Source organism: Macaca thibetana, chromosome 19 (genome assembly GCF_024542745.1).
Source record: "Macaca thibetana thibetana isolate TM-01 chromosome 19, ASM2454274v1, whole genome shotgun sequence".
NCBI classification, from domain to species: domain Eukaryota; kingdom Metazoa; phylum Chordata; class Mammalia; order Primates; family Cercopithecidae; genus Macaca; species Macaca thibetana.
In genome coordinates, this window is record NC_065596.1 from 4,197,275 (window position 1) to 4,209,213 (window position 11,939).

General features: G+C 36.7%; 1 protein-coding gene across 1 annotated transcript in view; it reads left to right on the forward strand.

Moving 5' to 3' along the window:
• The window catches only part of LOC126942239 (zinc finger protein 626-like), a 32,498-nt gene extending 21,319 nt beyond the window's left edge, over positions 1-11,179 (forward strand). Inside the window, exon 4 of the mRNA XM_050769600.1 lies at positions 7,220-11,179. Coding sequence (XP_050625557.1) covers positions 7,220-8,781 — 1,562 coding nt within the window. The 3' untranslated portion in view covers positions 8,782-11,179. The remainder of the gene's footprint in view (positions 1-7,219) is intronic.
• The last annotated feature ends 760 nt before the right edge of the window (positions 11,180-11,939 follow it).

Here is an 11,939-nt window from a genome sequence, read left to right on the forward strand (position 1 = left end):
ACTGTTTGAAGTTCTGTATTAGCGTGTTTTTTCAGTGTAGTTTTTTTGTTTGTTGTTGTTGTTGTTTTGAGAGGAAGTCTCACTCTCTTGCCCAGGCTAAAGTGCACTGGCACAATCTCAGCACATTGCAACCTTCGCCTTCCGCGTTCAAGCCATTCTTCTGCCTCAGCCTCCCGAGTAGCTGGCACTACAGGCGCGCCACCATTCCCTGCAAATTCTTGCATTATTATTCGAGACAGTGTTTCACCATATTTCTTTTTCTTTATATAATTTTATTTATTTATATATTTATTTATTTAGACATGCAGTTTTGCTCTTGTTGCCCAGGCTGGAGTGCAATGGTGCGATCTCAGTTCACTTCAACCTCCGCCTCCCGGATTTAAGCGATTCTCCTGCCTCAGCTTCCACATTACAGGTGCCCGCCACCATGCCAGGCTAATTTTTTGTATTTTTAGTAGAGACAGGGTTTCACCATGATGGCCAGGCTGGTCTTGAACTCCTGACTTCAGATGAGCTGCGCATTTCGGCCTCTCAAAGTGCTGGGATTACAGGCGTGAGCCACCTGCCTGACCTCATTTATTTTTGAAATAGGGCCTCATTCTGTCAACCAGGCTGATTTGCATGTCTCACTGCTATCCAAACCTCCCAAACTCAGATTGTCCTCTCATTTTAGCCTCCCAAGTAGCTGGGTTACTAGTATGTGTCATCACACCCAGCTAGTTTTTTGTATTTTTTTGTAGAGACAGAGTTTTCCCATGTTGCCCAGGCTGGTCTTGAACTCCTGGGATCAAGTGATCAGCCTACGTTGGCCTTCCAAAGTCCTAAGATTACATTTTATTTTATTAAGTACTTTAATTAATTTATATTTAAAATGATTGCTTAAAGAAATGAAGTTGTTATTTCCCATTATATTGTGATTGTTTTATGTGTTTCTAGTAGTTTTATTTTTCTCATTTCCTGCTTTACTTTCTTAATTTTTATTTAATTTTGTACTGGCATGCATTATTTTTTACTTTCTTTTGCATATAGTCTATAAATATTATCTTTGTAATCATCTTGAAAACTGGAGATTACCTATATCTTAAAGTTAAAACAATATGTTTTAATTTTATAACAATTTCAATTTAATACAAAAGCTATGTCTCTATATTTTCCAGTTATTATATGGTATATTTATTAACAAATTTAGGCAGAATTTTTTTTTTTTTTTTTTGAGACAGAGTCTCACTCTATTGTCCAGGCTGGAATGCAATGACACAATCTCAGCTCACTACAGGCTCCACCTCCCAGGTACAAGTGGTTGTCCTACCTCAGCCTCCCATGTAGCTGGGATTATAGGTGTGCACCACCATGCCCGGCTAATTTTTGTATTTTTAGTAGAGACAGGGTTTCACCGTGCTGGCCAGGCTGGTCTCAAAGTCCTGGCCTTATGATTCACCCTCCTTGGCCTTCCAAAGCACTGGGATTACAGGCATGAGCCACTGTGCCCGGCTGATTTATGCACATTTACTTACGTTTTTTATATTCTATAAAAGAACTTTAAAGGTTTTATGAACAATCATTTTGATTTTGTTTTGTTTTGTTTTTGTTTTTGTTTTGTTTTTTGAGACTGAGTGTCACTCTGTTGCTCAGGATGGAGTGCAGTAGTGGAGTGCAGTGGGCACCATTGCACCTGGCCTTTTTTTGTGAGATGGAGTCTTTTTCTATCGCACAGGCTGGAGTACCATGGCAGGATTTTGGCTCACTGCAACCTCCACCTCTTTGATTCAAGAAATTCTCCTGCCTTGTCTTCCTCAGTAGCTGGGACAACAGGAATGCGCCACCATGTCCGAATAACTTTTACACTTTTAGTACAGACGGTGTTTCTCCATGTTATTCAGGCTGGTCTTGAACTCCTGACCTCAGACAATCCACCCGCCTCAGCCTCCCGAAGTGCTGGGATTACAGGTGTGAGCCAGGGCGCACAACCCCGTATGGTATATCTTGTAAGATTGTGCTAATGGTGATGAACACCGAACTTTTATTTTGGAAAGTCTTTATACTCTTTTTGAAGTAAAATAATTTTGAATCAAGTATTACTGGTTAGAAGTTTTTGTTGTTGTTACATTAAAATTTGGGAAGTTCTCAGCTTTTTTTTAAATCTTCAAGTAATCTTTGTATTACTTTACCTTATATTCTAAGATTCCTTTCATGAATACATGGATCTACTTGTTTTACATCCCATGTTTTAATTTTTTTGTAATTTAATATTTTGTGTTATATATTTTTGGGTATGTCACATCACACCAGTTAATTATGTGTTGATTTTTTAGTTTATATTATAATTGTATATAACATTTTTTAGTTTATATTATAATTGTATATAAGAATATTTAACTGTACAATTTAAGACAGTGTAGAGCAAAATGAAATATGAAAAAGCCATCTGTCTATTGCCAATATAATTATTTCTATGTTTCTTTGCCTGTATAAATATTACCCCTGTAGTTTTGTGTCACTTGTATATTTGTTGTGTAGGTTTGGTGTAACAGGGTTTTGGTTTTGGTTTTGGTTTTGGTTTTTTTGAGAGGGAATTTTGCTCTTGTTATGCAGGCTGCAGTACAATGGTGGGATCTCAGCTCACTGAAACCTCCAACTTCTGGGTTCAAGCCATTCTCCTACCTCAGCCTCCTGAGTAGCTGGGATTACAGGCATGCGCCACCACACCTGCCTAATTTTGTACTTTTAGTAGAGACAGGGTTTCACCATTTTGGTCAGGTTGGTCTCGAACTCCTAACCTCAGGTGGTCTGCCTGCCTCGGCCTCCCACAGTGCTGTGATTACAGGCGTGAGCCACTTCACCTGGCCTGTAACAGTTTTTTAATCCTGTCTAGGTGAGTAGTCATAAAATCTCTCCCAACTTCAACGTCTATTTATTTGTGAATCTATATTAATTTTGTGTCAGAGAAACACTTTTGAATCTGAAGATAATTTAAAAACAATAATTACTCTGTATCTATTTTAGGTATTGTTGTTTATTTTTACTTATGTGTTATGTGTCAAAAACACATAACAAAATTAACAACAAGATTTTCTAGGCTGGGCACGGTGGCTTATGCCTGTAATCCCATCACTTTCAAAGGCCAAGGCGGGTGGATCATGGTGTCAGAAGATCGAGACCATCCTGGCCAACATGGTGAAACCCCGTCTCTACTAAAATACAAAAAATTAGCCAGTCGTGGTGGCGTGCACCTATAATTCCAGCTACTGAGAAGGCTGAGGCAGGGGAATCGCTTAAACCCAGGAGGTGGAGGTTGCAGTGAGCTGAGATAATGCCACTGCAGTTTTGCCTGAGAGAGTGATAAGTACATATTTCTAAATACTCAGTTTGGTCATATTAATTATATTGACATTGTTATGCAACATATCACTAGAATGTTTTTATCTTGCAAAGCTAAATCTCACTACATATTAAACAACTACCAATTCTTCCCATTTCGTGGCACTTTTCAAACACCACTCTGTTTTCTGTTTTTAAGAGTATAACTGCTTTATATATCTCATACAATCTCTGTCTTTTTCTGGCTGGCTCATTTTATTTTGCATAATGTCATCAATATTTATCTTAATAGTTAGACTATTTTCTGCTATTTGAAAACTGAATGAGATTCCAGTATTTTTCTATCTACTGAATGACTTGGTGACAGAAATTTGCATTGCTTTAACCTATTGGCTTTCAGTAACAATGCTGCAATAATTATGTGAAAGCTAACGTGCATGCTGCATTCATTTTTTTTCTTTTTTTTTCTTTTTTTTTTTTTGAGATGGAGTCTCGCTCTGTCGCCCAGGCTGGAGTGCAGTGGCGCGATCTCTGCTCACTGCACGCTCCGCCGCCTCCTGAGTTCATGCCATTCTCCTGCCTCAGCCTCCCGAGAAGCTGGGACTACAGGCGCCTGCCACCATGCCCGGCTAATTTTTTTGTGTATTTTTAGTAGAGATGGGGTTTCACCGTGTTAGCCAGGATGGTCTCGATCTCCTGACCTCGTGATCCACCCGCCTCGGCCTCCCAAAGTGCTGGGATTACAGGCATGAGCCACCGTGCCCGGCCTGCATTCTGTTTTATTGGTCTACTTTTTCACTTTTATACTCATACCAAATTGTTTTAATTCTGTAGCTTTTTGATGTATTTAGAAATCAGAAATTGTAATGCCTCCAACGTTATTCCTTGAAGATTATTGGGTACTTTATTATCTCTTTAGATTCCATATACTTTTGGATTTGCTGTTTTTATTCAAAAATGCAATGAGAAATTTGAAAAATATTGCATTAATTATGTAGATTAAATTGAACGGTATAGACATCTTCACAATATTATTCCTTTTTTGATTGTTTGTTTTTGAGATGGAGTTAAATTCACCCACCTCGGCCTCCCAAAGTGCTGGGATTACAGGCATTAGCCACTGCACCCAGCCCAGTAATTTCAACAAGTGCATGCTTAATAGTGTGTTGTATCATTTCTATATATTTTTAAATTTATCAATTATTTATATTATTGTTTTATACTCTAATTCCATTTTTGTTATAGAAAGTGATCTATAAAATTTCAGTTTTAAAAAATGTGTTAAGGCTTTGTTTTTGGCCTAACAGGTGGTCTATAAAGAAGAAAGTTGTATGAGCTATTGAGAAGGCTGTGTATTCTGTTGTTGTTGAGGAGCGTTCTCTATACCTTCATTAGAAATCATTGTTTTTTACTGCCTTCTAGCTTTCTGTTTCCTTACTAATATTCTCTCTTGTTTTATTAAAGAAAGTGGAGTATTGAAATGTCATATTATAATCATATTGCTCTCTCTGTGTTTATTCAGTTTTGTTAGTATTTGCTTTATATATTTGAAACCCCAATATGAGACACACACACATAAATACACACAGGTATATACAAATTTGTAATAGGTTCCCAGTGAATGAATCTATATATTTTTTTAACGTCCTTCTTTGTCTTTTTGAAGTTTTGACTTAAAGTACATTTTAAAAAGTATGACAGTTTTTAACTTAACATGTAGCTTGTGTAATATTATTTTGACCCCTTCTCCTCTCATTTTGTTAATATTTACATGAAATTTCTACTTCCGTTTTGCCACTTTCAGTCTTTTTTTGTCATTAGATCTCAGCTGACTCTTGTAGAAAGGCAAGTTGAATCTTGATTTGTATAATTTCTTAATAAACCTGTTTATTGAAAGTATATCTCTTGATTGGAAAGATAATTATATATATATTTAAATGGTTTTCTGAAAGAGAAAAACTTACTAATGTTATTTTATTAATTGTTATATTTGATTCTTGTATCTTTGTCTCTCCTTTTCTCTTTCTGTGGTTTTTGTGTTTTTTTGATTTTTGTATTGGTATGCATTCAGGATTCTTTACATTTTCTTTTGTGTATCCATACAAATATTTTCTTAGCAGTACCTTGGGGATTACGTGAAACCTCTAAAAGATCCAACAATATATTTGAATGTGGTAAAAAATAAACTTCAGTTGAATACAAAAATTCTTCATCATTACATCTGCCTACATTGCAGCTCCTAAAATTTCTCTTCTTATCTGTGAGTTTTGAAGTTTTGCTTGTATGTGTGTTTGTTATAAATATCTTTGTGTGTATCCTAGTTTGTTCAGCTTTTTCATGTTTACATTAGTTTTTCTTTTAAGAAATTTTTCAGTTATTTTTTGAATTTTTTATATCCACAATTTTTGTTTTTTGCTATTTTAATATTTCTTATTATTATCCTCATTTTTATCTTCAGTACTTATCTGTTTCACTTACCTAATATTTTTCAAATTTATTTATTTATTTATTTATTTATTCATTCATTCATTCATTCTGAGATGGAGTCTTTTTCTGTTGCCCAGTCTCTGGAGTGCAGTGGTACGATCTCTGCTCATGGCAACCTCTGCCTCCTGAGTTCCAGCGATTCTCCTGCCTCCGTTTCCCAAGTAGCTGGGGTTACAGGTGGCTGCTGGCATGCCCGGCTAATTTTTTGTATTTTTAGCAGAGACGGGTTTTCACCATGTTGGCCAGGCTAATTTTGGACTCCTGACTTCAAATGATCCACCTACCTCGGCCTCCTAAGTTCCTGGGATTATAGGCGTGAGCCATTGTGCCCAGCCTATTTTATTTTAGTTTTGAGACAGTCTTGCTCTGTCACCCAGTCTGGAGTGCAGTGGTACAATATCCACTCACTGCAATCGTCCCCTCCCATGTTCAAGCAATTCTTGTGTGTCAGCCTCCCAAGTAGCTGGGATTACAGGCACATGCTACCACGCCCAGCTAGTTTTTGTAATTTTAGTAGATACAGGGTTTCACCATGTTGGCCAGGCTGATCTCAAACTCTAATCTAATGTGGTTTACCCACCTTGGCCTCCTAGTGTGTTGGGATTCCAGGAATGAGCCACCAAGCTTGACCTGTACAGTTTATTGGGAATTTTAAAAATTATGTACATTTTATGGTTGCTTTTGAAAATTTTATAACTTTGATGGGGTCATATTGCTCTAATATTTTGTATTTATTGTAATCTTTGAGATTTTGACATTAACAAAATGCCACCTGTTACAATCTTTGTAATATAGCTTTGTCCTGGCATAGTCTGAAATCAATTGTCTTAACTAGAGATTCTGGGAATCTCAGCTCACTGCAACCTTCACCTCCCAGGTTCAAGCAATTCTCTGCCTCAGCCTCCTGAGTAGCTGGGATTACAGGTGTCCACCACCACACCCAGCTAATTTTTTGAATTTTAGTACAGATTGAATTTCACCGTTTTTGTCAAGCTGGTCTTAAACTCCTGACCTTCTGATCCACCCACGTCAGCCTCCCAACATGCTGGGATTACAGGCATGAGTCACCCTGGCCAGTCGACAATTTGCTTTTAAAGGCACAATGTTATACTGGAGAGCAAAAACAGCTGTGTTGGGTATAAGTAACAGACTTTTCTATTATCTTCCATTTGGCCCTTTGCATTGTGCTCACCTGGGGCCCTTCACAACTTATAAGTTTTTTACAAATGTATTTTGGTCAGTATGTTTTTGTTAAATTTATATGTCCAGGAAGAAATTACAGCTGTGGTATTTTGCTGTGTCATCTTGCTTATGTAGTTTTTATAGTTTTATACAAACTACATAAGCAAGATGACATATTTATATTTATCTGAGTCTACCAATTGAAGTAATGTATTTTTGTTGTTTCTTTCAGTTATATATTCTCATTTTGCCCAAGACCTTTGGCCAGAGCAGAGCATAAAAGATACTTTCCAAAAAGTGATACTGAGAAGGTATGAAAAATGTGGACATGGCGATTTACAGTTAAAAAAAGGACCTGAAAGTGTGGATGAGTGCAAGGTGCACAAAGAAGGTTATAATGAACTTAACCAATGTTTGACAACTACCCCGAGAAAAATATTTCAATGTGATAAATATGTGAAAGTGTTTCATCAATTTTCAAATTCAAACAGACAAAAGAGAGGACATACTGGGAAAAAACCTTTCAAATATATAGAATGTGGCAAAGCTTATAAGCAGTTATCAACTGTTACTACACATAAGAAAATTCATACTGGAGGGAAACGCTACAAATGTGAAGAATGTGACAAAGCCTTTAACTACTTTTGCGGCCTTACTAGACATAAGAAAATTCATACTGGAGAGAAACCCTACAAATGTGAAGAATGTGGCAAAGCCTTTAAGCACTCCTCCACTCTTACTACCCATAAGAGAAATCATACTGGAGAGAAACCGTACAAGTGTGATAAATGTGGCAAAGCCTTTATGTCATCCTCAACCCTTAGTAAACATGAGATAATTCATACGGAAAAGAAACCCTATAAATGTGAAGAATGTGGCAAAGCCTTCAACCGGTCCTCAACCCTTACGACACATAAGATAATTCATACTGGAGAGAAACCCTACAAATGTGAAGAATGTGGCAAAGCCTTTAAGTACTCCTATAACCTTACTACACATAAGAGAATTCATACTGAAGAGAAACCATACAAATGTGAAGAATGTGGCAAAGCCTTTAAATACTCCTCTACCCTTACTACACATACGAGAATTCATACTGGAGAGAAACCCTACAAATGTGAAGAATGTGGCAAAGCCTTCAAGCGGTCCTCAGACCTTACTACACATAAGATAATTCATACTGGAGAGAAACCCTACAACTGTGAAGCATGTGGCAAAGCTTTTAAGTACTCCTCTAACCTTACTACACATAAGAAAATTCATACTGGCGAGAGACCCTACAAATGTGAAGAATGTGGCAAAGCCTTCAGGCGGTCCTCAGACCTTACTACACATAAGATAATTCATACTGGAGAGAAACCCTACAACTGTGAAGCATGTGGCAAAGCTTTTAATTACTCCTCTAACCTTACTACACATAAGAAAATTCATACTGAAGAGAGACCCTACAAATGTGAAGAATGTGGCAAAGCCTTTTACCAGTTCTCACACCTTACTGCACATAAGAGAATTCATACTGGAGAGAAATTCTACAAATGTGAAGAATGTGGTAAAACCTTCAAGCGGTCCTCACGCCTTACTACACAAAAGATAATTCATACTCGAGAGAAATTCTACAAATGTGAAGAATGCAGCAAAGCTTTTAAGCAGTTCTCTAACCTTACTACACATAAGAAAATTCATACTGGAAAACCCTACAGATGTGAAGAATGTGGCAAAGCCTTTGAGCGCTCCTCTAAACTTACTACACATAAGAGATTTCATACTGGAGAGAAACCCTACAGATGTGAGTAATGTGGCAGAGCTTTTCACCTATCCTCACACCTTACTACACATAAGATAATTCATACTGGAGAGAAACCATATGAATGTGATGAATGTGGAAAAGCTTTTAACCAGCCCTCAATTCTAACTATGAGAATTGATATGGAATATAAACCCTACAAATATAAAGAATGCGACAAATTTTTTAAGGAACTTCTCAACTTTTATTACACATAATTCATACTGGAAAGAAACTCTACAAGTTTGAAGAATGTGGCAAGGCATGTAACAAGTTCTTTTTTTTTTTTTTCTTTTTTTTTTTTTTTTTTGAGATGGAGTTTCAACTCTTATCACCCAGGCTGGTGTGCAACAGCACAATCTCGACTCACTGCAACCTCTGCCTCCTGGGTTCAATCCATTCTCCTGCCTCAGCCTCCCAAGTAGAGGGGATTACCGGTGCCCACCCCCACACCCACCTAACTTTTGTATTTGTAGTAGAGACAGGGTTACACCATGTTTGTCAGGCTGGTATCCAACTCCTGACCTCACATAATCCACCCACCTCGGCCTCCTAAAGTGCTGGAATTATAGGCATGAGCCACCATGCCTGGCCACAAGTTCTTAATTCTGAAGAGATATGGTGATAATTCATGCTGAAGAGGAACTCTGCAAACGTGAAAGGTGTGACAGTGCTTTTATCAACACCTCCATCCTTTCTAGACATAAAAAATTTATACTAGTGTGAAACCCTAGAAATATATAAAATGTGAAACAACCTTTATATGGTTGCCATTTTTGATAGTAAGATAATTCATACTGGCAAAATTCCTACAAGCATGAAGAATGTGGCAAAACTTTTAGTGTGTACACCTTATTTCGCAGGAAAGCTAGTATCCTTGAGAAAAATTGTACAAATATAAAGAATATGGAAAACCCATGAATGCCTACTCACATCTTACTCAACATAAGAAGGTTCATAGTTAATAAAAGCATTAAAAGTGCAATTACTGTCAAAAAGTCTTTCAGAAAATATAAGCCTTTAAAGTGAAGAAGAGTGTTTATTCTGAAGACAACCATTACAAATTTAGAGGGGGTTTATTGCACACATTTTGTACTAGAGGAAAACCCTGAAGCAGTTGCTCCAGCTTTGCTCAACATCAGGGAACTTATATCGGAGAAGAGTCTTGCAAATGTAATGAATTTGGAAACATTTAAAAAAAAAAAAAAAAAAGTACAGCTCAGAAAACACCTGAGTTTATACTAAAAAATATTTTTGCAGAGGCAGTCAACATGAAAAAATATTTAATTCAAAATTAATTGTATGTACATATCAGAGAATTAAAGAATAAGGTACTGACACTTCAGACATTACACTAAATAACAGTGTTGAGCATAAAAATGAATTCACAACTAAAGTTAAATTATTTGAATATAACTTTTGATATAACTATTTGTATATAACTATATAAAAAAGGAGATTTTTTTTGAAGCTTTGTAATTACATTGAAAGTATACTGGTTTCCTTGAAAACAATTTTTTGAAAAGTGAATAATGATGTAATACAGCTTTCAAATTACTTTATGCTGTTACTTTATTTCTGTTGTATTCACATGTGAACATATGTGATCAATTGTCACTGCATCAGAGATATTAGAGATTCTTTATTGGACATTCTTTATGACCTTTTCTATAAAAGAGTAAGGACATTAAAATGTAAGATGCATGATGAAAATATAAGTGGAGAGGCTCATTGTAGTTAACCTGAATTAAGCAATGTTTAAGGTAGGTGTTCAGAGTAATACTTTTCTACATTATACTGAGAGAAAGAAATTATAAATTATAGTTAATCAATTATTGTATTATTTTACTAATTTTACTGTTATGTAATAAAATGTAATATATTTTAAAATTGTTAGATTATGTGTGAACTTAATTTATATTTTATTTATTTATTTATTTAACTTTTCTCTTGAGACGGAGGCTTGCTCTGTCACCCAGGCTGGAGTGCAGCAGGATGATCTCAGCACAATGACTGCAACCTCTGCCTCCCAAGTTCAAGAAATCCTCTTGCCTTAGCCTCCCGAGTAGTGGGGACTACAGGTGCGCGACACCACTCCTGGCTAATTTTTGTATTTTTAGTAGTCACAGGGTTTGCTCATATTGGTCAGGCTAGTCTCGAACTCCTAAGCTCAATCGATCCACCCACTTCGGCCTCCCAAAGTGTTGAGATTACAGGTGTGAGCCAGTATGCCCGGCCTAATTTTATTTTTTACCATCTTAAAACTATTGTGCATTTAATGAAGCATTATTATGCCACTAACTTTAACCTATCCCACTATACTCAATGGTGTAAGTAAAAGATGAAAGAAGTATACTATTTGGCATATAGTGGACTACCATCACTAGTAATCACTTTGCCAGTAGCTTTAAACTGCAAATGAATTGAAGAATATTGTTCCCATTAGTTAAATTTTTAATCTTTTTTCGTAATTTATTATTACTATTTTTGAGTATATAGTATGTGTATATATGTCTTATAGAGCATATTTTGATTCAGGCATATAATATGTAGTAATTAGGGTAAATAAGGTATCCATCACCTCTAGTATTTATCCTTTCTATTCCAAACAGTGTAATTATACACTTTTAGTTATTTTAAAATATCCAATTAAATTGTAATTGACAACAGGGTTATTTTTATGGTCATAATAAAAATTATACAGATATATAAATAGAATATGGGCTGGGTGCAGTGGCTCATGCCTGTAATCCTAGCACATTGGTAGGCCAAGTCGGGCAGATCATGAGGTCAGGAGTTCAAGACCAGCCTGACCAACATTGTGAAACTCTCTCTCTACTAAAACTACATAAATTAGTTGGGCATGGTGGTGCACCTGTATTCCTAGCTACTCAGGAGCCTGAGGCAGGAGAATGGCTTGAACCTGGGAGGTGGAGGTTGCAGTGAGCTGAGATAGCACCACTGCACTCCAGCCTGGGTGACAAAGGGACACTCATCTCAAAAAAAAAAGCCGGGCGCGGTGGCTCACACCTGTAATCCCAGCACTTTGGCAGGCTGAGGCGGGTGAATCACAAGGTCAGGAGATCAAGACCATCCTGACTAACACGGTGAAACCCCGTCTCTACTAAAAATACAAAAAATTACCTGGGCGTGGTGGCGGGCACCTGTA